Source organism: Aplidium turbinatum, chromosome 11 (genome assembly GCF_918807975.1).
Source record: "Aplidium turbinatum chromosome 11, kaAplTurb1.1, whole genome shotgun sequence".
Taxonomy (NCBI): domain Eukaryota; kingdom Metazoa; phylum Chordata; class Ascidiacea; order Aplousobranchia; family Polyclinidae; genus Aplidium; species Aplidium turbinatum.
In genome coordinates this window covers 1,892,633-1,920,464 of record NC_137482.1, presented here as the reverse complement: position 1 = coordinate 1,920,464, position 27,832 = coordinate 1,892,633, and the positions used below count along the sequence as shown (strand labels likewise).

The 27,832-nt window shown below is 34.3% G+C and overlaps 2 protein-coding genes and 2 non-coding genes across 4 annotated transcripts in view; 2 read left to right on the top strand and 2 right to left on the bottom strand.

The window, feature by feature from the left end:
- Positions 1-27,832, top strand: part of LOC145779688 (uncharacterized) — an 87,229-nt gene that overhangs the window by 37,902 nt on the left and 21,495 nt on the right. Inside the window, exons 45-58 of the mRNA XM_082591324.1 lie at positions 262-267; positions 15,247-15,361; positions 17,613-17,769; positions 18,594-18,759; positions 21,297-21,406; positions 21,787-21,916; positions 22,373-22,563; positions 23,055-23,186; positions 23,662-23,787; positions 24,735-24,899; positions 25,520-25,639; positions 26,127-26,261; positions 27,024-27,179; positions 27,460-27,617. Of these exons, the coding sequence (XP_082447450.1) occupies positions 262-267; positions 15,247-15,361; positions 17,613-17,769; positions 18,594-18,759; positions 21,297-21,406; positions 21,787-21,916; positions 22,373-22,563; positions 23,055-23,186; positions 23,662-23,787; positions 24,735-24,899; positions 25,520-25,639; positions 26,127-26,261; positions 27,024-27,179; positions 27,460-27,617 (1,867 nt within the window). The remainder of the gene's footprint in view (positions 1-261; positions 268-15,246; positions 15,362-17,612; positions 17,770-18,593; positions 18,760-21,296; positions 21,407-21,786; positions 21,917-22,372; positions 22,564-23,054; positions 23,187-23,661; positions 23,788-24,734; positions 24,900-25,519; positions 25,640-26,126; positions 26,262-27,023; positions 27,180-27,459; positions 27,618-27,832) is intronic.
- Positions 5,045-5,127, top strand: Trnal-uaa (transfer RNA leucine (anticodon UAA)). Its single transcript has one exon. It is a non-coding gene; the product is annotated as a tRNA-Leu (tRNA).
- On the bottom strand, positions 10,011-10,093 carry Trnal-uaa (transfer RNA leucine (anticodon UAA)). Its single transcript has one exon. It is a non-coding gene; the product is annotated as a tRNA-Leu (tRNA).
- LOC145780375 (proteasome activator complex subunit 3-like) lies at positions 15,988-16,934 on the bottom strand. The gene has a single exon (XM_082592077.1). The coding sequence runs from the start codon at positions 16,887-16,889 to the stop codon at positions 16,041-16,043; it is 849 nt and encodes a 282-aa protein (XP_082448203.1). The 5' UTR covers positions 16,890-16,934; the 3' UTR covers positions 15,988-16,040.

Below are 27,832 nucleotides of genomic sequence, written 5' to 3'. Positions count from 1 at the left end.
AGACCTGAGTTTGATACCCAGTCAGGCTATCACGAATTGGGCGTGTATTAATGACGCCATTCTTTGTTTAAACTCTGCCGCTTGGGATAAAGTGATAAAAATTGATTATTGGACAACGTTGCACACGCCTGGCCTGAAAGTGTTTGCATTCCACGACACCGCGATGATACACGACATCTCCTGTGTCGTAACAATCCCGATTAATTTGCTCAGGCTCGGATTTGTGAACCGCAGCGCCACAGTAATCTTCAGGGCGTGAAGGAAATGGTACCCGTTCATTTGGTCGACAGGACGTTTGGTCGACAGACATTTGGTCGACAGGACGTTTGGTCGACAAGACGTTAGGTCGACAGAACGATTCATTTTAGGGTTAGTTAACTAACCTTAACCCTAACCTAACCCTAACTCTAACTCTAACCCTAAAGTAGTGGTTCATGCATGTTTGAGTGGGTAAATGTAAGAACCCTTGGTAAGAACAGGTAAGGACCCTCGCTCGGTAAGAACCCTAGCTCGAATCCTTTGTGGTACGAACCGAAGATAAGGTTGTTTGGTCTGAACTTTGTGGTACGAACTTGTAAGAACGGATGTTATGACGTAGCCAGCGGTACTAAGCCTAGTCGGTACGAACGGATGTTATGATGTAGCCAGCGGTACTAAGCCTAGTCGGTACGAACTTGTAAGAACGAATGTTATGTAAGAACGACCGGTAAGAACTCTATGAACGAACTTGGTATCGAACCCTCCGACCTAGGACGGGTTCGGTACGAACGAGTGATGCTAATAGGTTATGTATTAAATCTAAGTACGAACTTTAGCTAGAAACTATAAGCTTACTTACAATGTAACTTGGTTTACTTATAAAAAGCAACAAATAAATAGTTTTTCGTTTGTGGTCTGTAAAGAGTGATTTTTTTTTATGTTACATTGCTAATGATCAGTGACCTGGGTTCAATTCCCATGACTGAGGTTGTTTTTTTTTTAACTTTTATTCGACACGATAAACAATAACAGTTTTCAATATTTTTTTAAGTAATATTACATAGTGCTCTGTGTTCGATTCCCATGTCTGAGTTTTTTTTTGTTTTTTTTTTAAAGCAATAAAAATGGAAAGTTTCATACATTAGATGTCTTGTTGGTCTGTTGGTGTGCATGCATAACCACAGTGGTTGCAATAACTACAAGATATAGAAAAGACTTTAAAACATAACCAGCTTATTTTTATTAATTCACAAAGCAACCTTTTAAACTGAAAGTAAAACGATATGACATTGAAAAGACTTTAAAACATAACCAACATAGTTTTATTACTCAATCAATTGCATAGTTTTATTAATTCACAAAGCAACCTTTTTACCTGAAATTAAAGCGATATGACATTGAAAAGACTTCAAAACATAACCAACATATTTTTAGCAACTCACAAAACAACTTTTTAACCTGAAATTAAAGTTAACAAACTCATTTTTGATTTAACATCATTGTGGGTTATTTTAATGTTGTTCTAACTGTAGACACACAGCTGGGGACCACTGCAATAATCTAACTTCTACCAAGCAAATAACCTAACACTTAGCACCTAACACCTCGTATGCTAGTCAATAGGAAAGTCATTTTTGATGTCACATTATTGTGGATTCTTTGATTTTGTTTAAATTTTATAACTGTAAACGATGTAAAGTTCATAGATCGGTTAATATACAGGGTTTGTTTATTAATGTGTGGGTTAATATGCGGGGTTAATTTTATAAACGTTTTGTTAACTTTTTGTCGGATTGGGTGTAGCTATGTTTTTCGCAAAGGTGTTTGCTTGTAAGAATAGAGTTTTCACTATTATAGGTAGGTCTATTCGCTCGATTCTAGATCTTTCCAAATGCTGTGTTTTGTTCTTGCTGAATTTCGGTAAATCAATGAGGTTTCACTGCTTTTTGGTTTGTATAGGTTAGTTAATTTCGTTATACTTTGGTTCTTTTAATCAGTGGCTTGCTTTTAGTTTATTGTAAGGTAAATGGTCAAAGGGGTGCTTAGTCGCTTATTAGTTGGTTATATATAAGACTTATTATAATCTATGACTGGTCTAAAAGCTTAATAAATACTGCATTTTAGCATCTTTATTTCGGTTAATCTTCGTTTCGGTTTATGTTGGTTTCGGTAAACCTTTATTTCGTTAGGTCTACATTTTGCTAAAGCAGTGTTTTTTTACTAAAACTTTATGGTAATGTGTATTAAATGTTACTAGTCTGAAAAATTAATTTTGTTGGTATAATATCACTTAAAGGTTGTGAGAATTATAGCTTGACCAAAATGACCTAACTTTAAGCTTGTCATGAAGGCATAACATTTACGGTTTTGTTTTATGATCTTTACAACAACTGCACTACTCCATGATATTAACATAAAGGTACAACTCAACACACAAGCAGTACTGTAAATTGAGACATAGAACCTCCTGTTTTGGTTGTGTTCAACTTAGATCCATGTCTCTTATCGTGTTTATCTTATCATTTTGCTAAGCATCCATTTCATAAAGATTGTTACAGCAATGATTTTAGCTAAAACTTTATGGTAATGTTTACAAAATGTAACTAACTTGGAAATTATTTTTGTTGATATAGTATTGCAATGGCTTGGTCAAAACAATGTAACTTTTGTTATTTGTGTTTGCATAAACAACTTTTACGTTTTTTATATGATGCTAATAACAGCTAAACATTGTCTTTTATGGAATGAGAACACCCAAATGAACAGCTATGAAACCAATTGTTGCAACACATAATCACACTTGATGATAATAACACACAAACAAGATCCTGAACACAAGTTTTACTTTGTAATTATGAAACAGAAACTCGAAGGTTGTGATGTTTTGTTGTAGTTTCTATAAACTTGTAAAAAAAACATAACATTTGTTAAACTATTTTTCAGTTTGTGAATTATGGAACATAAACTTTGTAGTTAGTTAATAATATTTTTTGATGGTTGGTTAGTGCAATAAAAACTTTGTGATTTGTTGAAATTATTGTTCAGTTTGTAAACAAAAATTTAAGTTGTGATTTAAAATAATTTTTCGTGTGTATGTTATTAGAATAAAGTTTTTAGTTTACACTTTGTCAAAACTACTTTTTAGTTTGTAAAACAAAGCTTAACTATTTTTGCATTTATGTTATTAGAATAAAACTTTTAGTTTAAAATTTGTCAAAACTACTTTTTTAGTTTGTAAAACAAAGCTTAACTATTTTGGTATTTAAAATAATTTTTCGTGTGCATGTTATTAGAATAAAACTTTTAGTTTAAAATTTGTCAAAACTTAACTATTGTTTTATTTAAAATAATTTTTCATGTGTATTTTTTTAGCAAAACTTTCATCATGTTTCCTTATTTCACATTTATTAACTTTACAAAATTTCATGTTATGTGAATAATTATGTATATAATGTAAACTTCATATTTGATTTAACTTATAAATTAATTAAGATAATAATAACTCAAATTGATAGCTTTTTTGTACATAGTTTTGTTTGAAACAAAAAAAAAATTATGATAATGTTTAGTTTACAATAACTTATTACTACTTATTGTGAATAAATGTGAGTTATTCTCAGATTGATATTTTGTTTTCTTATTTCTAAAAAATAATACATCGGCTTATCTATTTTTTATATGTTGCACAATTCAGTTTTTAAAGTTTTAGAGTAAGAAATCAAGATGAGGTATTCCAGCAACCATATCGGAGCGCCTGAAACCATAAAATGTAGCTACTCAAAGCGCACTTATAATTTGCAAACGCTTCAAACATTTTCGATGTGTCACATTAGACTTTTAAATGGCAACACCGTTTACTTAAGGTTTCACCTCCATTCTGTTCTGAAGTTTTTATTGTTGAGCTGTTGGTTCCGTGATCGATCCCATGCTTCCATTTGTAAGAAGTATTAGTTGTGAAGAAAGGAGCGTTGTTCCCGGCTATCAGCACAAGGCTGAGCACTCACTAGTACAGCGAGCAGTTGCGATTCGCTAACCATATCGGTGTAGCTTTCACGCTTGTTAATACTTGGGTCACAGGTATTTTTTCACATTTTCAACCCTCCTGTTATTTTTTGTTAAACACAAGCATGATTTACTTTGTAAATGGTAAAATTTTCATGCTGGTAGTTTTATCAAGCATATTAGAATATAGTACAATTCATCTGTAAAGATAATGATTGCCTAAACTTACTGTTTTAATATAGCAATGTAATATTTTTTAAATCGTGGTAAGTTGTATAGTGCATAAATCATTTTTAAGGCCTTTGTGTTTTGCAATCTCCGGAACCACTGTAGGCTACAAGATTCTTTTAAGAAGCAAAGGAAGTTATGTTCTTCAGCTTTTTGTAATTATATCTAACCTAATAGATAAACATTCAACCTCTAACAGATATACTAAACTATTTTATTGCATTGAAAGATGTTTTCTAGCAACCCATCGTTTTACACGTTCTATATGCCTCTAACTTTATGTAATAATTTTACCATATCTACTTATAGCTTAATTTCAGTGAGGTATATTTAAAACAACAACTTTTTTTACGAGTATAAACCCACAACTAAATTTTTTCACTTCTATTCGTTGGTGGGTGGAAGCACACAAGCAGGTCTTGGAAACGAAAGTTTATTTATGCCTGTCCTAATGCATTGTCTTGTATCCAAACCACACAATTGATCTGTTACACTGATTGATTTGTATAAAAACGAACCCACATTTCCTTAATTCCTATCAAATTCGTATAACGAAGTGTATCATACAACTTAATCGCTTGCTTTAATTGGATAACACCCTTTAATAAACTGCTAGCACCTCGTGTTCGAATAGCTTAGGCACCTGCTATAGCACATAATTTCATGATCACAAGTTTTCACAGTCGAATTATGTCTTAAAAGTCTTTGTTTTATCACAGTCAAAACATCTTTTAAATGAAATTGCAATAAACTGTTTTATGTTGTTTAAAACATACCTAGTATAACAAGTTTTAGGTGGGTCATGCGTACTGAGCACTTGTTTAGGCCACAACAAACTAGATTGACCGAGTGGTTAAGGTGTTGGTCTTAAGTACCAATGGACTAGCGTCCGCGTGGGTTCGAATCCAACATCTAGTATTTTGATTTTCGGTTATTTTGTAACACATACTTGATTTATTTTGTTTCTTAACATCACTTCAGTTGCTTGTACACACGGTTGTATTTTTTTCTCAGTCATAACAAGGTTCCTTTTTCACATAAAAACATAGAAATCTAAACATTTCCAATAAGTCACCTTTTGTTTGCTCAGATTTCAACATAAATAGATGAAAAATCTGTTTACCTTTGATCTATTTGACTATTTTCTGACAAATAATAACACTTTTGCAACAACTTATTAGGTTTTTACGTGTGTTCTAACTACAATCTACTTATCACGAGTTTACATGGCGGATAAAAATAAAGAAACTCAGCTTAGAATGGTGTAACCTTCGCGATTTGCGATAAGTTTGTGCCTACAAAATGTCAATTTTGAAACTGAACCAAAGTTAAGCACATATAACCATAACATCTTACTTATTTGTATACAGCAATACCAAAAGTAGTAATTATTTCCAACCATATAACATCATCCATTCTGTTAGAATCGATGTAACCTATTTTTTAAACAAGTCTGAACACGATTTATATTAAATTAGCGCTTTATTTTAAATCGATCACAACATCATTTCAAATTGATTCTCTGGTAATTAAGTTTTTTTTAGTTTTTGGTAAATGTTTATTTGTTTACATCATGCAAAGGCACATTTTTTATTTCGCTGTGTTATTGTTTGTTTTGTTTTTTTGTAAATATCTCCATCTTGTGTGTAACTTTAAGTGTTTTGTAAGATCTAAACAACACTCAATCAATGTGATACATTTCATGGTAGCTTTTAAACAGGTCTAAACCGGTTTTGATGAAAATATGCTTGTAAACACATGATGATGCTTTATTAAATGACCCACGTATATAAATCACGAGCCAAACCAATTGCAATAATTTTGTTTCACAACATCAGAAGACTTTGTTTTCGTAGATTTTAATAATTGTTTGGTCTGTAATCGACTTTACCGGTTTGCTTACCATCAACTTACGTTTAAACATTAGAAAATTACTTCAACATTCTACTTCGTTACATAGTACTATAGCATTTACGCGTGATGATTTCTTGTAAAAACTACAAACCAATGACACCAATTTATTTAACAGAACCATCAAGTGAAGATTTGTTCATCATTACCGCAACTATTTCTATTGTCTTTTCACCATTCACCATTGAATCATCTCCTCAGACTTTCTTTTGTCGTGTGTTATCATCATCATCAGCCGGTCATGCCACTGCTGGCAGATGGCCTTCACATACATGTTTCCACATCATTCTGTCTTTTGCTGTTCTCATCCAGGTGATGCCAATCTTTTCTTCTATGTTATCTCGCCATCTTCTTTTTGGTCTCCCTCTAGTTCTTCTTGCATATCTTGGTGTCCATTCTGTGGTTATCTTGGCCCATCTGTTATATAATGTTTAATTCTTAAAAATATGTTATTTGAACAATTTTCCGCTTTTATGCTTATCCTCATCTCAAATAGATTGCTTGTGAAGACAGTATATTTTAATTGTTTCCATATTATAGTAAGGTAAATATTTCCATGTTTCATTTAACTCTTTTATCTTGCTCCTACATCTAAACTTATTGTTTGGTTCCTCTTGAACTGTCTTTCGGTCACATGTTCCTGGTGCTTCATCTTTATTACCCTATCTCACTTAGAATACCCTGGTTTGTGGTTAGTCTTTGTAATACCGACATAATATGCATATTATGCACTTTGTACTAGTTTTTGCTTCCAGACAGTAGATTCGACCTCTTTATCTTCACTTAATCTTACAGCACAACCGCTTTAATTTATTCCAAACACCTCTTCTTTAGTCTTTTTCTGATCTTATTGGCTCAGAACTTAATAAGTTTACCAACTCGTCTTTCTGTCTTTACATATCCATGGTATTTTACCACCACTCGTGTGTCTTTTCGCAGATATAAATCCAAAGGTAAAGCTTTAATTTTGTGTAACATTTTCAAAATAAATTCAAACGATTTTTTAAGACATGCCCAAAATATCATAAAGTTGTGTTTGAACCTAGAAACAAGAAGAAAAAAAATGTATATCTATGTAATACTTTTCACTAAACACAGATGCAAAATTGTTAAATCACCCAGTTTTGATGATGACTGTCTGTTACACAATAACAATCTATCTTTTGCTTGAGAAAAAACGCTTTTCTTTTAGATAAGTCACATATCTGTACACACTTTTCCGCAGTGATTGTCTAACAAAGTGGTGCTCCTTCCACAACACTTACTCGAGATGTTTGTGGTGACGTACTTGTATTTAATATGATTATGTTATGCTAACTGCAAGCTATCAAACAAAATCTAAGACAACGTAAAGCATTCACCAAAGCACATTTGCAGAAAAACATATTATAACTAGATTATCCTATAAAATTATATCTTTCTATTATATTCTTACTATATATATATCATATTATACCTTTTAAAAATTATATAGAATAAATTAAAGTATTTTTTTATATATAGTATATTCTAGTTTTTCTTGACAAATGTGCTTTGGTGAATGCTTTACGTTGTCTTAGATTTTGTTTGATAGCTTGCAGTTAGCATAACATAATCATATTAAATACAAGTACGTCACCACAAACATCTCGAGTAAGTGTTGTGGAAGGAGCACCACTTTGTTAGACAATCACTGCGGAAAAGTGTGTACAGATATGTGACTTATCTAAAAGAAAAGCGTTTTTTCTCAAGCAAAAGATAGATTGTTATTGTGTAACAGACAGTCATCATCAAAACTGGGTGATTTAACAATTTTGCATCTGTGTTTAGTGAAAAGTATTACATAGATATACATTTTTTTTCTTCTTGTTTCTAGGTTCAAACACAACTTTATGATATTTTGGGCATGTCTTAAAAAATCGTTTGAATTTATTTTGAAAATGTTACACAAAATTAAAGCTTTACCTTTGGATTTATATCTGCGAAAAGACACACGAGTGGTGGTAAAATACCATGGATATGTAAAGACAGAAAGACGAGTTGGTAAACTTATTAAGTTCTGAGCCAATAAGATCAGAAAAAGACTAAAGAAGAGGTGTTTGGAATAAATTAAAGCGGTTGTGCTGTAAGATTAAGTGAAGATAAAGAGGTCGAATCTACTGTCTGGAAGCAAAAACTAGTACAAAGTGCATAATATGCATATTATGTCGGTATTACAAAGACTAACCACAAACCAGGGTATTCTAAGTGAGATAGGGTAATAAAGATGAAGCACCAGGAACATGTGACCGAAAGACAGTTCAAGAGGAACCAAACAATAAGTTTAGATGTAGGAGCAAGATAAAAGAGTTAAATGAAACATGGAAATATTTACCTTACTATAATATGGAAACAATTAAAATATACTGTCTTCACAAGCAATCTATTTGAGATGAGGATAAGCATAAAAGCGGAAAATTGTTCAAATAACATATTTTTAAGAATTAAACATTATATAACAGATGGGCCAAGATAACCACAGAATGGACACCAAGATATGCAAGAAGAACTAGAGGGAGACCAAAAAGAAGATGGCGAGATAACATAGAAGAAAAGATTGGCATCACCTGGATGAGAACAGCAAAAGACAGAATGATGTGGAAACATGTATGTGAAGGCCATCTGCCAGCAGTGGCATGACCGGCTGATGATGATGATAACACACGACAAAAGAAAGTCTGAGGAGATGATTCAATGGTGAATGGTGAAAAGACAATAGAAATAGTTGCGGTAATGATGAACAAATCTTCACTTGATGGTTCTGTTAAATAAATTGGTGTCATTGGTTTGTAGTTTTTACAAGAAATCATCACGCGTAAATGCTATAGTACTATGTAACGAAGTAGAATGTTGAAGTAATTTTCTAATGTTTAAACGTAAGTTGATGGTAAGCAAACCGGTAAAGTCGATTACAGACCAAACAATTATTAAAATCTACGAAAACAAAGTCTTCTGATGTTGTGAAACAAAATTATTGCAATTGGTTTGGCTCGTGATTTATATACGTGGGTCATTTAATAAAGCATCATCATGTGTTTACAAGCATATTTTCATCAAAACCGGTTTAGACCTGTTTAAAAGCTACCATGAAATGTATCACATTGATTGAGTGTTGTTTAGATCTTACAAAACACTTAAAGTTACACACAAGATGGAGATATTTACAAAAAAACAAAACAAACAATAACACAGCGAAATAAAAAATGTGCCTTTGCATGATGTAAACAAATAAACATTTACCAAAAACTAAAAAAAACTTAATTACCAGAGAATCAATTTGAAATGATGTTGTGATCGATTTAAAATAAAGCGCTAATTTAATATAAATCGTGTTCAGACTTGTTTAAAAAATAGGTTACATCGATTCTAACAGAATGGATGATGTTATATGGTTGGAAATAATTACTACTTTTGGTATTGCTGTATACAAATAAGTAAGATGTTATGGTTATATGTGCTTAACTTTGGTTCAGTTTCAAAATTGACATTTTGTAGGCACAAACTTATCGCAAATCACGAAGGTTACACCATTCTAAGCTGAGTTTCTTTATTTTTATCCGCCATGTAAACTCGTGATAAGTAGATTGTAGTTAGAACACACGTAAAAACCTAATAAGTTGTTGCAAAAGTGTTATTATTTGTCAGAAAATAGTCAAATAGATCAAAGGTAAACCGATTTTTCATCTATTTATGTTGAAATCTGAGCAAACAAAAGGTGACTTATTGGAAATGTTTAGATTTCTATGTTTTTATGTGAAAAAGGAACCTTGTTATGACTGAGAAAAAAATACAACCGTGTGTACAAGCAACTGAAGTGATGTTAAGAAACAAAATAAATCAAGTATGTGTTACAAAATAACCGAAAATCAAAATACTAGATGTTGGATTCGAACCCACGCGGACGCTAGTCCATTGGTACTTAAGACCAACACCTTAACCACTCGGTCAATCTAGTTTGTTGTGGCCTAAACAAGTGCTCAGTACGCATGACCCACCTAAAACTTGTTATACTAGGTATGTTTTAAACAACATAAAACAGTTTATTGCAATTTCATTTAAAAGATGTTTTGACTGTGATAAAACAAAGACTTTTAAGACATAATTCGACTGTGAAAACTTGTGATCATGAAATTATGTGCTATAGCAGGTGCCTAAGCTATTCGAACACGAGGTGCTAGCAGTTTATTAAAGGGTGTTATCCAATTAAAGCAAGCGATTAAGTTGTATGATACACTTCGTTATACGAATTTGATAGGAATTAAGGAAATGTGGGTTCGTTTTTATACAAATCAATCAGTGTAACAGATCAATTGTGTGGTTTGGATACAAGACAATGCATTAGGACAGGCATAAATAAATTTTCGTTTCCAAGACCTGCTTGTGTGCTTCCACCCACCAACGAATAGAAGTGAAAAAATTTAGTTGTGGGTTTATACTCGTAAAAAAAGTTGTTGTTTTAAATATACCTCACTGAAATTAAGCTATAAGTAGATATGGTAAAATTATTACATAAAGTTAGAGGCATATAGAACGTGTAAAACGATGGGTTGCTAGAAAACATCTTTCAATGCAATAAAATAGTTTAGTATATCTGTTAGAGGTTGAATGTTTATCTATTAGGTTAGATATAATTACAAAAAGCTGAAGAACATAACTTCCTTTGCTTCTTAAAAGAATCTTGTAGCCTACAGTGGTTCCGGAGATTGCAAAACACAAAGGCCTTAAAAATGATTTATGCACTATACAACTTACCACGATTTAAAAAATATTACATTGCTATATTAAAACAGTAAGTTTAGGCAATCATTATCTTTACAGATGAATTGTACTATATTCTAATATGCTTGATAAAACTACCAGCATGAAAATTTTACCATTTACAAAGTAAATCATGCTTGTGTTTAACAAAAAATAACAGGAGGGTTGAAAATGTGAAAAAATACCTGTGACCCAAGTATTAACAAGCGTGAAAGCTACACCGATATGGTTAGCGAATCGCAACTGCTCGCTGTACTAGTGAGTGCTCAGCCTTGTGCTGATAGCCGGGAACAACGCTCCTTTCTTTACAACTAATACTTCTTACAAATGGAAGCATGGGATCGATCACGGAACCAACAGCTCAACAATAAAAACTTCAGAACAGAATGGAGGTGAAACCTTAAGTAAACGGTGTTGCCATTTAAAAGTCTAATGTGACACATCGAAAATGTTTGAAGCGTTTGCAAATTATAAGTGCGCTTTGAGTAGCTACATTTTATGGTTTCAGGCGCTCCGATATGGTTGCTGGAATACCTCATCTTGATTTCTTACTCTAAAACTTTAAAAACTGAATTGTGCAACATATAAAAAATAGATAAGCCGATGTATTATTTTTTAGAAATAAGAAAACAAAATATCAATCTGAGAATAACTCACATTTATTCACAATAAGTAGTAATAAGTTATTGTAAACTAAACATTATCATAATTTTTTTTTTGTTTCAAACAAAACTATGTACAAAAAAGCTATCAATTTGAGTTATTATTATCTTAATTAATTTATAAGTTAAATCAAATATGAAGTTTACATTATATACATAATTATTCACATAACATGAAATTTTGTAAAGTTAATAAATGTGAAATAAGGAAACATGATGAAAGTTTTGCTAAAAAAATACACATGAAAAATTATTTTAAATAAAACAATAGTTAAGTTTTGACAAATTTTAAACTAAAAGTTTTATTCTAATAACATGCACACGAAAAATTATTTTAAATACCAAAATAGTTAAGCTTTGTTTTACAAACTAAAAAAGTAGTTTTGACAAATTTTAAACTAAAAGTTTTATTCTAATAACATAAATGCAAAAATAGTTAAGCTTTGTTTTACAAACTAAAAAGTAGTTTTGACAAAGTGTAAACTAAAAACTTTATTCTAATAACATACACACGAAAAATTATTTTAAATCACAACTTAAATTTTTGTTTACAAACTGAACAATAATTTCAACAAATCACAAAGTTTTTATTGCACTAACCAACCATCAAAAAATATTATTAACTAACTACAAAGTTTATGTTCCATAATTCACAAACTGAAAAATAGTTTAACAAATGTTATGTTTTTTTTACAAGTTTATAGAAACTACAACAAAACATCACAACCTTCGAGTTTCTGTTTCATAATTACAAAGTAAAACTTGTGTTCAGGATCTTGTTTGTGTGTTATTATCATCAAGTGTGATTATGTGTTGCAACAATTGGTTTCATAGCTGTTCATTTGGGTGTTCTCATTCCATAAAAGACAATGTTTAGCTGTTATTAGCATCATATAAAAAACGTAAAAGTTGTTTATGCAAACACAAATAACAAAAGTTACATTGTTTTGACCAAGCCATTGCAATACTATATCAACAAAAATAATTTCCAAGTTAGTTACATTTTGTAAACATTACCATAAAGTTTTAGCTAAAATCATTGCTGTAACAATCTTTATGAAATGGATGCTTAGCAAAATGATAAGATAAACACGATAAGAGACATGGATCTAAGTTGAACACAACCAAAACAGGAGGTTCTATGTCTCAATTTACAGTACTGCTTGTGTGTTGAGTTGTACCTTTATGTTAATATCATGGAGTAGTGCAGTTGTTGTAAAGATCATAAAACAAAACCGTAAATGTTATGCCTTCATGACAAGCTTAAAGTTAGGTCATTTTGGTCAAGCTATAATTCTCACAACCTTTAAGTGATATTATACCAACAAAATTAATTTTTCAGACTAGTAACATTTAATACACATTACCATAAAGTTTTAGTAAAAAAACACTGCTTTAGCAAAATGTAGACCTAACGAAATAAAGGTTTACCGAAACCAACATAAACCGAAACGAAGATTAACCGAAATAAAGATGCTAAAATGCAGTATTTATTAAGCTTTTAGACCAGTCATAGATTATAATAAGTCTTATATATAACCAACTAATAAGCGACTAAGCACCCCTTTGACCATTTACCTTACAATAAACTAAAAGCAAGCCACTGATTAAAAGAACCAAAGTATAACGAAATTAACTAACCTATACAAACCAAAAAGCAGTGAAACCTCATTGATTTACCGAAATTCAGCAAGAACAAAACACAGCATTTGGAAAGATCTAGAATCGAGCGAATAGACCTACCTATAATAGTGAAAACTCTATTCTTACAAGCAAACACCTTTGCGAAAAACATAGCTACACCCAATCCGACAAAAAGTTAACAAAACGTTTATAAAATTAACCCCGCATATTAACCCACACATTAATAAACAAACCCTGTATATTAACCGATCTATGAACTTTACATCGTTTACAGTTATAAAATTTAAACAAAATCAAAGAATCCACAATAATGTGACATCAAAAATGACTTTCCTATTGACTAGCATACGAGGTGTTAGGTGCTAAGTGTTAGGTTATTTGCTTGGTAGAAGTTAGATTATTGCAGTGGTCCCCAGCTGTGTGTCTACAGTTAGAACAACATTAAAATAACCCACAATGATGTTAAATCAAAAATGAGTTTGTTAACTTTAATTTCAGGTTAAAAAGTTGTTTTGTGAGTTGCTAAAAATATGTTGGTTATGTTTTGAAGTCTTTTCAATGTCATATCGCTTTAATTTCAGGTAAAAAGGTTGCTTTGTGAATTAATAAAACTATGCAATTGATTGAGTAATAAAACTATGTTGGTTATGTTTTAAAGTCTTTTCAATGTCATATCGTTTTACTTTCAGTTTAAAAGGTTGCTTTGTGAATTAATAAAAATAAGCTGGTTATGTTTTAAAGTCTTTTCTATATCTTGTAGTTATTGCAACCACTGTGGTTATGCATGCACACCAACAGACCAACAAGACATCTAATGTATGAAACTTTCCATTTTTATTGCTTTAAAAAAAAAACAAAAAAAAACTCAGACATGGGAATCGAACACAGAGCACTATGTAATATTACTTAAAAAAATATTGAAAACTGTTATTGTTTATCGTGTCGAATAAAAGTTAAAAAAAAAACAACCTCAGTCATGGGAATTGAACCCAGGTCACTGATCATTAGCAATGTAACATAAAAAAAAATCACTCTTTACAGACCACAAACGAAAAACTATTTATTTGTTGCTTTTTATAAGTAAACCAAGTTACATTGTAAGTAAGCTTATAGTTTCTAGCTAAAGTTCGTACTTAGATTTAATACATAACCTATTAGCATCACTCGTTCGTACCGAACCCGTCCTAGGTCGGAGGGTTCGATACCAAGTTCGTTCATAGAGTTCTTACCGGTCGTTCTTACATAACATTCGTTCTTACAAGTTCGTACCGACTAGGCTTAGTACCGCTGGCTACATCATAACATCCGTTCGTACCGACTAGGCTTAGTACCGCTGGCTACGTCATAACATCCGTTCTTACAAGTTCGTACCACAAAGTTCAGACCAAACAACCTTATCTTCGGTTCGTACCACAAAGGATTCGAGCTAGGGTTCTTACCGAGCGAGGGTCCTTACCTGTTCTTACCAAGGGTTCTTACATTTACCCACTCAAACATGCATGAACCACTACTCCCTAACCCTAAAATGAATCGTTCTGTCGACCTAACATCCTGTTGACCAAATGTCTTGTCGACCAAAAGTCCTGTCGACCAAACGACCGTACACCGAAGGAAATGACCTACTTTAACAGCACCTAGTGGTTTGAAAAATGTACTACCAAAAGCAATTCAGTTACAACAAAAACCAAATCATCAACCTCGGAAACCGCCTCTGTGCATATAGTTCAAGCTCGTCATAGATGCTAATGTACAGCTAACCTGGTTGCAAACAGTGGAATATCATATAATTATGCTTTCTCAGTGATTGTTGAATGAGGATAAGTTTTGATTTCTTGAGATTAATGTCGAGGACATGGTTTGCGTAAACGTCTTTTGTTGTGAATTTGTTCGATTTTAGCTTTGTATAAGGCTACACTAGGCTGTATAAATTTAATTGTTTTATTCCTTTTTTATTATTTGTCAATGCATTAAAATTTATCTTATCTTACTATGCACAATTTTCAATAGAGGGGCAAAGCTTAACCACCAAACTATGTTGATCTAGGCAACTGCTTTTCGTTTATTCCTTACCCAAACCGCCATCTTGACGCAGTAGAATATAAAGAAATACTATACAACAAAACCATTGAGGAATGCAAGGAGTACTGCTGCCTGACCAGGTGATTAAATTTATTTGTTTACAATTAATATGAAAGAAAGCGGTTAAGATGAAACCGACGAGAACTTGAGCACCAGTGTGACAATTGGAATCGTGGTGGTAGTTGTGACTCATAAATCAGACGTTAAGCGCAATTTATTGTTTAGCTTATGACGAGGGGAAATGAATGTTAAAAACATTTCAGTCTTTGAGATTTTCTGTAGAGTTTTTAAAAATTAGCCAACTTGAAAAATATCGTTGATATTAGGATCATCTGAAGACAGTTTTTTGGCATATATTGATGCAATAAATCCGAAATTGTTAACCAATGTGTATAGGCTAAACACAAGCAGAAAATTTAAATGAATTCAAAACTTGCTTGAAAACATTCTGTTTCAATGAACACTTTTATTAAACACATTGTTTTCACCATCGTCATACACAGCGCCCAGGTGTATAGTTCGCGCTGTAAGCTAGATGTGGCTCTATATAAATATTATTCTTATTGCATTCAAATGTACAAGCGTTTAGAAAGTACGAGTCAGCATCCTACTTTTGCCTTTGTTATGATATTTTTATATTTTACAGTGTAGTTTTAAATATTGTAAATTTTCTATGCATTTCTAAGTGCTGTTGAACATGCTTGGAAACATTTGCATGTTTTTATTATTTCACTAACGCACTGCAATGCTTACGCAATTTCAACATACAAGGATATTATCATTATGTGATCTGGGAGTTACAATTTTATCCATATTCTTTCTAAAAGTATCCAATAAACCTATACAAGAATTTCGCATTTCTCTGGCAATTAATCTCAAACTGATGAATTCTTTAACATCTAATTCATCTAGAGACAACATATAATCTGTAACACCTGGAAATTTGGCAAATCTTCCAGCTATTTCGGCTCTAGTTAAGTGGTACATTGACAGAGTTTGCATAAACGCAGTAGCCTTTGCTTCTACGCCTGTCACCTCGTTCAGCATGTCGCTTTGTACTTGAACACCGAAATTGTTGCCATCTTGCATTTCTGGAACTTGTAACTGGACCCAAGCCTTTACTGTGTTGCAACATTCAGAGACTGCTCTAAGCTCTGGCTTTAAAGCATTTATCATTGCCGTGATGTGGGGGTTGCATTCCAACACTGCAGTGTCCTTGATGATGTCATCGTCGCTTTCCTCATCACTATCCTGAAAGGGTTTGGCTTTTTTCTTTGTAAATTTTCTTCTTTTGGTTGGGGGTGCTCTACCTCTTTCAAATTCTGAATCAGAATTCATTGGAGTGTGAAACTCGTCGCTGTCACTCTGATCTTGACCAAAGAAAAGTTTCTTCGTTATTTCTTTATTCTTTGATAGACTTAACTGTCTCCTTTTTTCCTCCACAAGCTTTCTGCAGCTCAGCTGAATAATGCTCCTTACAGTTCCAATGGCGTTTGTCGTGAACTCATCTTGGTCGAGAATTGTATTGAATCGTCTGCACAAAGACGGGAGGGTTGTTTGAAAAAGCTTAGAGGCTTCTTCCGATAGTCTAGCATTGTATCCTTCCATGACAGGATTTTACTCCCATCTCTTGCGCCTCGTAAGTTTTATATTTGATGCTGCATTTCTATTTAACGTGTGTGACGTCATAACGGCCTTTTTTCCATCACAGTCTGAAGTCAAATCAATGTTTCATATCATTTTTTTCTTTACCTGTCCTTGTATTTTTTTTTAATTTTGTTGTTTGTAAGCTATGTTTATAATTGTGTACTTTTGTCATCAACAAAATTGAAAAGGACGCCTCATTTCACAGCACAATATTTCTAAAACACACTTAGCCTTCCTTCTTACAAGCAGAAAAATTACGTTTAGCTAGCGATGGAATTTCAAAATCAAAACTTGACATTAACATTTACAGCACTGCAGGTAAAGACAGTATAGTTTTCTAAACGTTTGTTCAACGTAAGTTCAGTATCTAAATTTTGGGCATTTTATATTTTGAATAAAACTCGTCTCATTTGACATTTTGATCAATTACGTCACCAAACAACTACCCAACCCAAGAGTGAAAAATGAACGCAATTGAAACCAACTTTCTTTCACTGCACTGAAGAGATCCCTAAGATTGAACAGTTGGCCACTGTCTGCAACGATTAACAATGCCTCTTTGGCATTTCTTATCATAAAAAAGTTTTAAATTCATGTAATTTTACTTGTATGGGGCTACATGTGCGAGAGGTTGCTGATATGTTTGCTTTCACTGCTATTGTTTTAATTTAATTTTCATTGCAGGGAATTTATGTGTTTGTCTGTGTCATACAACACTATGACGTCAGAATGCGGTTTGTTTGAACACAACCAGGAGTCGACAAAGACAGAATTGGAGTACTCCCTCGTGGTGGACCACTACCAGCGCTTGTTTTATCGGGGAAACGCTGTTGTTGACGAAGTAAGAGGAGCCCTTATTATTTCCATACAGAAATAAAAACAAGGGCTTTTAGACAAGTAGGTCAGTTATTGAAACGGTAGGCATGGGTTCGATCGTGGTTCAATACCCTGTCGGGTCATACCAAACACTTTTTTAAAGTGATACTATTAAATTTAGGCAAAAAAAAATGGATTCAGGGTAATAATGTGCCCGGCTGCGCTGACTGTGCATTGTAAAGTGATAAATGCGATGGAGCGCTATATGCTGTGCAAACGCAATTTATTCTGATTACTAGTGATTCTTAACCTACTCTAAAATCCATAGACCCTCAGCTCTAGGGGATTTGAAAGGTTTTAAAGGGGCTAACAGGCCATGAAAGCATTTGCTTTAACAATAAGTCACCTGATCTACCTGAAATTTATGTACAACCCTTTATAAATTATATAAGAGTACCTGAGTATAGTCTAATTTAGAACAAATTTACTCCAATTTACTGTTGAAAGTATAAGAGTTTGTAGAGTTGATAGTTCTTTTCATGACAAAAAAAATTAGAAACTTAAAATATATCAAATCAATGATTTTGGAAGAAATACATTTAAGTTCCATCCATAGGTTTACCTTTAAATACATAGCCTACATTTAAGTATCAATATTTGTTTGGATAATGAAGAAGCTGCATGTCAATTGCAAGCACTGTCACAAAATCCCTTTGAATGTTGAATCCGTGTAAACATCGAATTGTGCAATCCGAAAAACAACAAAACTATTCTTCATCTAGTCACGGAAACCTTAAAGTGCGATTGCTCTATAACTGGCTAATAGGGTTGTCATGGCTTTGTTTCTAGATTCTCTTTGAGTGCAGAGATTGGAAAGATGAAGGGGACCTCCAATCATACCCTGAGCCTGGGAAGAGAGCCCCTGGCACCCTCACGTACAAGTTCACCACCTTGTCCTCTGGAAACGTCACAAAGGGGCTTTTGTTGTATTTTGGAAATGTTCAAAAAACTCCAGGTGGGGTTAGACCTGTACGTTCTTTTTTCACAACATTTCATTGTCAGGGACCTCAAGTACTGTAGTGATGCAGGTTCCACGTTTTCATCCTTTGATCGACCATGGCTCACAGCATAGAATAATCCTTCTTGTGCGCTGAACATTCGTTTCGCTATAAGCCTATCTGACAATAAATCAAACATCCCCAAAGTTGAGCCACTATGTGACGTCATATTTAATTACACTGGTTTCGCACGCTCACAAATAAATCGAAACATCGCCTATGTTCAATTCGTCGTCATAAGGTTTTTCGTGTAAAAGTACTGTTCATCGACAACAATCTTCCACTATCTATGACGAGTGATGTAGACGGGAATGCCGTGGGACGTCAGGGTTTATGACGTCACCGATTTTATAAGCCAGCAAAAATGTCACACTGCAATTGAGATTTACTTATTCATGAGTCCTATTCATCGCCACCAATCTTTTCCTAGTTATAATCTTTGAACTTATTTCAACATAACATTTGGTCACCAGGCACCCAGGTTGTCGTTGTATGGTTTGTAGAATGATTTATGGTGTTTTTGTTTTGTCACCTCAACTTGACAGCAGCGCTATGTTTGCATGACAGAGAGTCCCTCATGACTGATTTTCGATTGGTTTATATCCTTTATAAAGCATGTGCCTTTTGTACAGAATTGTCGTTGTTGTTAGTGTTAAAATATAAATCAAATTCCAGTAGCCTACTGGTGAAACTGTAGCCTGCCAAAGCCAAGGATATCTAAAATAAAGAAGGGAAAATGAAAACGTTCTTTACTTTTGACAATGGAAGGGTTGTTTGTGTTCTAAGTGTTTATTGTGAATAATCTCTGTTTGTCTTAAAATGACAGTTGCAACCCATGGTAATTTAATAAACCTTGTTATGATAACCTGCACTGCGCTATTAGCATCAGGCAAGGATATTCACTGAATGCTCTAAATTACTTGTTAATTCAACTACCCGTATACCTGCTTTACACTTAGTTTACTGCAAAGGTTTTGTTAAGAAAAACAGTTTACTGGTAACTTCTCAACTGTCTTTCTAAACAAGTATTCTTTAAATATGCGCTACATAACATTTGCTACCTGCTTTCTGTAGCTGATTGTCCAGCCCTTCTAGTGTCATGAGAATCAGCAATCGCTGTGAGCCTTCGTATCCCCTTTTTTAGGTATCCCGGTGCCAAAGCGCCAAGAAAGTTACAGTCTGCACAGGAATAAAAAGCTTCCATTTTTAATCATGAAATAGGCCTACACTAAACTCCAAGTGACAGAGTCAGTACAAACAAATTCATTTACAACTAAAATTCATAAATTCCAATTATCGCAGCTCGTATAAAAGCAAAACTTTTCATGCACTAATTCAGGGGTGTGCAACGTGCGGCCCGCGGGCCAAATGCGGCCCGCGAAGAAAAATTGTGCGGCCCGCGAAGATGTGCCAATTTTGAATTGTGCGCGGCCCGCGAAACGTGTTTATAATTTAGTTTAGTCTGATGGCCTACGTGTGAACAATTCATTGTGGAGTGGATTATTGTAGCCTACTGTAGTTAGCACCTTCTGTTAACCATTTTAGAAATCTCCCACCGGTGACCGCAAATCCATTGCATTTAATCATTTGGAACGTAAAAATGTATGGTCACATAAAAGGCTTTATGAACAAATTGCGACTTTGGAAAGCTCACATACAGACTAAAAAATTTTCCACTTTTCAACTTTGAGAGACTATGGAATGCATCCTCAGAAGAAAACTGAATTTGCAGATCAACTTGAAAAATTGTTGTATGAATTTTTGGCTCGTTTCAAGGACTTCAAATCTCATGAACATTTGTTTGGTAGCCTATATTCTCTTCGTCATTCAACACAGACATTGACAAAGCACCAGCTGATATCCAACTTGAACTGATTGATCTTCAAGAGAAAACGTATTTGAAAGCAAAGTATTTAGAAATGAATCTTGGCGATTTTTACCGAAAACATCTTAAACAAGGTGACTTTCCACATCTGAAAAAACTCATGGCTTCAAAAATGGCTCTTTTTGGCTCAACGTATTTGTGCTAACACTTTTTTTTTAAATGGTTGTCATAAAATTTCCCTATGGATCAGTTCTGTTCTGACAGACGAACATTTGGAAAATGGACTTCGAATTGCGAGCACTTCCATTAAAGTAAATTGGGAAAAAGCAGTCGGAAAAAAAACAGTTGCAAATTTCTCACTGAACTGAAAATAAAGTCGGTGTGACAATAAATTTGAATAGCAGTTTTCTTTAGAAAATTATGCGTCTTGACTTATTATATCTGCAAAGAGATAACCCCTAATAATGCCATAAGAATAACATGAACAACAAAAAAAATACATTTTTGTTCCTGCAACTACTAGAAACCATATGTTAAATAAACGTGCGGCCCGCGGTTTCATATAGTTATTTATATATGGCCCTCCTGTAATAAAGGTTGCACACCCCTGCACTAATTGATCAATAATTGAGTCACTTCTTCATCAAACATCATTACTTCTGTGTCAAGGCATATCAATGGCTTTGGGGGATCCTGGCAGGAACTTCTCTGTGTACGTCATCGCCCAAGTGTGCGACACATATGGGGAGTGCGCCCTCTCTAACGTCATCCACCTGCAAGTGAGAGCGAAGTCTAAGTCGTCATTATCAATGGCATTGACATCAATGACGTCATTATCAATGACATTATCATATACATTATCGTACATGAAAATTTGACGTCATCATGACGTTATTGTTTCTTTGAAGTCACTTGAGGTTACGCAAAAAATTTTTTGGTGCGTTACGAGTGTTGGGAAGTAACTTTACATTATGAAATTCCTGTATGGAAGGCAGTAGAAAGGAAAATTCTTTACAAAAAATTTCTTCGAAATAAAATCAAAAATATTTTCTTCAAAGTGAGTTTTTTTCTTGTTAAGTTGGATTTATTGCACTGTGGACTTTTTGACAACTCATTGCATCATAAATTGCCAGGAGTAGTAAATCCTCACAAATTCCAGATTGTTCCACCGGAATCTGGAAATATTGGAAGCACTCTTTCGGGATTCACAAGTGGAAATGCCAGCAAGCTTGGAATTCTCTCCAACACTGGGAACAGCAAGGCAGCAGCCCAACTCGTCCAATCTATTTGTTAGTTGACTTCGTGTATTAATCTACTGTATAGTTAAATTATTAATGATTTATTGATCAATACATTTAATTTAATAGCTTATTGTACTGATTATATTATCTCGTTAGCCTGTTAGCCATTCGTCAGATTAACTCAGTAGGTTTAGCTCCCGACATAACATAAATAATCATTATAATCCATCCAATTATAATGTACATTATTTTAAGCTGGTACGCTAGATATCATCATATTATTTGTTTGCTGTGATATTCTGGTGTAATTTGATAAAAATATTTCATAATCTTTCAAACCGCAAAAGCAGGGTATTGGTTCACCGTCTTTTGACAAGATATCGATGGAAAAAGTATTTTTTTAGCTGACTTGCGACCATGATTTGACTGAAACTAATTCATTTTATTTCTTGGTGTTAACTTTTAGTGGTTGTTGGTTGAGTCATGTCTTATGTTGCAACCCAGCTTCGCTAATCAACGTTGATGAAGAAGAAAGTGACTTTATGTTTGGCAACACTACAATGAACTTCACTACCGCAATGCCCTACACCACCACAGATGCTCCTACTATTGCAGAGGCCACAACCATGGCCACATACTACAACGAGTCTTCTTCGAATGGGTCGAGGCGAATAGCAAAATCTGAAAAAACAGCAGTGAGTATTATTATGACAGTACGCATCTCTTTTGAATGTGATCGAATATATAATAATATTAATGCATTGATTTTCAATTGTATTTTCCTTTGGCTTCAAATATGCACGTTCTTGAAATTCGACAAGAGCAATATTTCACAATACACTCCAGTAAAGCATAAAAAGTTAATTGAAACTAACAACAGCTTTAAGGCGCGGTATCATAAATTTTGCAATTCTCCAAAACTAGCCTGAAGTTGAATGTTATTTTCAATCGGCACGTAGCAGCATACGTTGAGATATCACTAGTGTTTTAAAGTTCTGTAGTATTCTAGAACTCAACAAAAGCAACTTTCACATGTTTTTTTTTTTCAAAAAAATAAATAAAGAAGCAATTACGAAATAAATGAAAGAATTAAACTTGCACAACTTTTTGCTCAGAGCTTTTAAGTTCTAACAGAGTTTTTAACAAAAATATTTGCCAAGTCTTAACAAAACATTTGTAATCGCAGCTTCGATCGAACATCGTTGACGCGCTATCCACCGCCACAAGTAGCGTCACTTCAATAGACAATCTTCAACAGATGACAAGCGCCATGAGCTCCATCACCCAAAAAACGGGTGAAATCGACTCTAATGCCCAGGTGGAGTAATAAAAGAGGGACCGTTCTTGAAAAGAATGTTGACTTTCTTTGAAGCTTTGCTAGATGTAAACGGGCTGGTATTTCTCAACGTGGGATGCTGCCCCTAGTGATTTGAATGAAGTTTTGTGCTATAGAAAAGGAGATTCAGCACAATTCAAATAAAAATTATGTAATTTTGAAGTAGAAATACAAGGAAATAAGGTAGTTAGTAGTGCCCAACACAAGCGAATATCCAAATGACGCTCAAGGCCAATTTGCAAAGAAAGTATTAAAATTTACAACTGATCAAATCTACGTTAGCATAATGCATAGCAAGACATTGCTCTGAAAAATCAACTTCTTTCAGACATAGTTGTGAATTTGTCAGAAATCGCAAAACTGTGACGTTGCATGACGTCATGAGCAAAGTAGCTGAAAGAAATAAAGAATGCAATTTCTATTTAGAAACTAATCATCAAAATAACTTCCCCATCAGAGACAAGCTGCGGACACCGTGAACCAGATGGCTGGGAGCTTGTCTGCGTTCTCTGAAGACTCCAACAAAGAAGACGTGACATCCGCCGCAAGCAACATCATTGGATCGCTTGGAAGCGTCGCTAAGGTTTGTGACTCACATTGAAGTTTAAGTCAGATAGTGGTCGCATTGTGAAAATGGCTTGAGGACGCCGCTACAAAGGATGTTGGTTTGACACCCATGATAAGCACATAGTTGGCATGGCAAGACAGTGCTGCCATACGTGAAGGAAGGCATGATGATGATAACTTCTTTTTTACTCGGTTCAAAGGTCAAGAAATTTGCCATTTATCACCAATAGGGCGATATCATGGGCTATCAGCCTATGTAGCTTGATCATCTAATCCTGTGGAACTGGAATTCCAGTTTGACTGCGACAGATGGTGTACTTGACGATACAGAGCGTTCCATCTCCCAATTGTCTAGAGGTGGAGGGTAGCCTGCTGATTGACACAAACAAAAACAAATAAATTTAACACAGCATTGCTGGTGGCAAATGCATGGAATCTATTTTCTAGTAGGATTCCAAATGCATTGACTTGGACAACAGCAATAGGTAACACATTGTATGTTTTTTTACATTATTTTCTGCCGATTGTACAAAGTAAGATATAGATAGCCGATTGTACATATAGCCTACTGCCGATAGTAAGATACCAGCAAATAGCTGTTGAGCTAACAACTTCTTTACTATTATTAACTTTTTCTTCTTGTGAACCTTCTTTGCCACTCCAAGAGCTAAGGGGCTCTGCCTTTTACCACCCTTGAGCAACGGCGGCGACTCGGTGTAGAGTAGATGTTTGGACAGGTGTCCAACAGCTACTGAATGATTCGTCATCCAGTGAACGCAGACCAGTGATCTAGTGGACTGAGACCACGCACACCATTTGGCTCGTGTAGATGGAGCTGATGCAGATGGTGTAGTATGCAGTTTATTCCTCCTTGTCACACTCACAGATGGTGGATGGAGCCATACCCATTAATGTTATAACTGGTACAGTATAATATCATCACCTACATCTCTTGCATTTCAGGCTTCTGAAACTGACATGAGTCAACTGCAACAGCAACTGAGTCAAAGTAGTGAAATAAACTACGACCTTCTAGATGAGCAGGATTACTCTCCTGATGAATATGAATATTACAAGAAAAAGAAACTAAGGAAAGAGAAGAAAAGAGTCAGAAGAAGCGCCTTAGGTGTAAGTTGAGCATAAAGTCACTGGCAGTAGTTGCAGCGTTCATCAGATAAACGCTGCAACTATGTCAGAAAAGATAATAATGCTGATCAACACTCAAACTTTTCAATAATTAAAAAACCACCATGTATGATTGATTGTAGGAATCCCTATCTTCGAAGTGAAAAAGATTCTTTGAAAGCTTAATTCTGATAATTTCACTCCTTCTAAAGATACCTGGTCACTGAGACTAAAATATCGAGTTTTTTTTATTTCTAAAGTATTTTTGGCAATTCGGTTTTTAAACCTTTGAGGACCATTAATTTTTCCGAAAAAATTTTTAGGTAAAATTTGTTTGTTTACACTTCATATATAATATGCCATACAAAAAACAACTAAGCAAAAAAAATATTGTTTCATTGAATTTGAAGGATAGACATCCAATGCTACGTTAGGGTATCAGCAGTGGCAAATTTTTTAAAGTTAACTGCGGGGTCATCGGCTAAATACATGGGACACATATGTCCCAGCGACCCTCAAAGGGAACATAGTTGGAGCAAATCATAAAGTAATTTCTTTAACTTAGACTAATCAGCAAAGTAATTTTCTTATCACTTCTTCTACCATTTCCTTGTTATGTGCAGTCTCAAGATGTTGTGGGCAATGCCTTAAACGCGATGGGAAACACTGGCAACGCGTTGCTAGGAAAACAAATGGAAGGGGAACCACCCGTCGACGTCAGTAGCGATAAGTTGCAAATGAAGGTAAGAAACCAGAATGCAACACTCGCCGTGTCAGAATAGAATATCGCGAATGCGCAAAAAAGATTTGAAGAGTTTGAATCCTCTCTATTTGTACTTTAAGGTAGATACGAAACTCAAACGGTCTTTAAAGTGCTAAAGACGTCTAAATACATTTTTTAGGTTTCATGATATAAATCTTAGCCTTGTCTGTAGCGCATATGCTCAGCAGCGCAATTGACCAGTGACCGACAATAGTTATTCAAGGACTTAACGACATTGTCAGACTTTTTTACCAAACCAATTGCAGAAAAAATTTCTACAAAAATGAAAGTTGAGTTCATGCTAATGAGTTTTAAATAAGATACATCCGCTCCCAGCTCCTAATTGCTGCTCAGCTCACCCAAAAATCTGGAGTTGTTACGTCATTAATCGTCACAAACAAAGCCGTTAGGGTGGGCGATTCTATTGAGTTTAACGAAAGGTTGGAAAATCAGTCACTTTTCTTCAGGTTGAAAAGTCTGCTCCGTCCGAATTCGGAAACCAAAATCTAACATCCAGAAGCGGCACTTCCCTCCAGCTCCCGGATGCGGAAGCGTTGCTGGGAAACAATGCGACCAATTCCAGCGCTCCAGTGGACATGCAGGTATGTCGGTTGCTTTCCAGACGTTATGGTGACGTCTTGGAAACGTGAAAACTTTTTCAGTCATTGGAAATGTCCATGAAAGTTTTCCTAACTTATCGTTGTTGTTCTCTCGTGTTGTTGCTTTAGCTAGATATCAAGCTGCGTGTCAGTTAGTCATTGTTTGCTATCTTCATTAGGAAAGATCATGGTTTTTGTGTCATTGGATGGCTTGTAGGTTTTGTGAATATTCATTTAGAACACTGCACATGAAACCAGTGAAAGTGGGTGTTTGTTTTGTCATCACAATATTGAAGTGTTTAAAACAGTTTATATTTCCTCGTAAAGATAAGAAAACAATTTTTGCTCTCAGAAAAGTATAGTATAAAATATATTCTTGCCCGAATACAGCAGCCTGTATACAGAAATAAAATCTAAAATAGTTTATTTTGAAAAATTGATTGGTGGTACATAACTTAAAGATCGGGGTTAGAAGGTTGCTCATAGTTTATGCCTTAAAACGTCTATGTTAATTTTGAATTATTCTGATCAGCCAAATTTACATTTCGTTTTCTTCTACTATAAATACTTTACCACTTTTAGGCTTATTTCATTCTGACGATAGCTCTTGAAGAGAATCAGACCAAAACCTGCAGCTTTAAGCTACCATGAGTAACCTTTTACTCCCAATAGTTTATTTTACATGGATGTGATTGTGTATCCGGTAAACTTAATCTACTAAAATACTGAATTTCCTCGGTCGGAGTAAAAATTTTAAATTTGAAGGTGATGGCTTTCAATGACAATCCGTTTGGGTTTGGTGAAGATGCTGCTTTCATAAACTCCCCAGTCACAATGCTTAAGATAGCAACTGAAGACGGAGCAACACTGGGAAGTAACAACAAGGATGAGGAGCAAGGCCAAAGCAAGAAGGGTAAGCGTGTAAGGGGAATGTCGATTTGTGATAAATATTCGTATGATTGAGTTATTGTCTCTCTTCAAGAAATACTTGATAGAAATTACTGTACCATCGTTTCCAACCATGCCATATCGTGCCCTTTTCATTTTTAGTTCTTTTCTTTATATTACGTTGAATGCCGCGTCATTTCTTAGTTTCATCTGCTGATGATCCGACAAAGTTGCTTATCTGTGCTAAAGCTAAATTAGAGATGTATGAGCAACGTAACTACATCTCTTTACGTATTTTTACGTAGATTCCAAGCGAGGTGTTGGAATATCAATCCCTTCCAAGTTTGACCCTCATCGTGACATGATGGTCATATCACGTGACGTCAACGACACTAGTATGTCAATTAGCAAGTTTGAAGTGAAATCTAGCAACAACGCCATCCTTATAATTGTAGAGCCAGAAGATGACAGGTTTGTATTTTGAAATCTCTGTCAGATTTCTATTGATGAAAACTGGATTTGAATATTTTCTAGCTAGAGCGTTTTTTTGTCACAAAAATACTTGAAACATCAAAAATTTTATCAATCTTTTAAACAACCTGGAACTGCCATCATCGTAGGTGACGTCACTCATCCTTTTCATGTCGCACCACTTTCCAAGCATCTTGCCTTTTTGCTTTATCTGT

What these genes read in the sequence shown, in the direction of transcription:
- LOC145780375 (XM_082592077.1), bottom strand. Translation starts at nt 16,889, where the DNA reads ATGGAAGGATACAATGCTAGACTATCGGAAGAAGCCTCTAAGCTTTTT.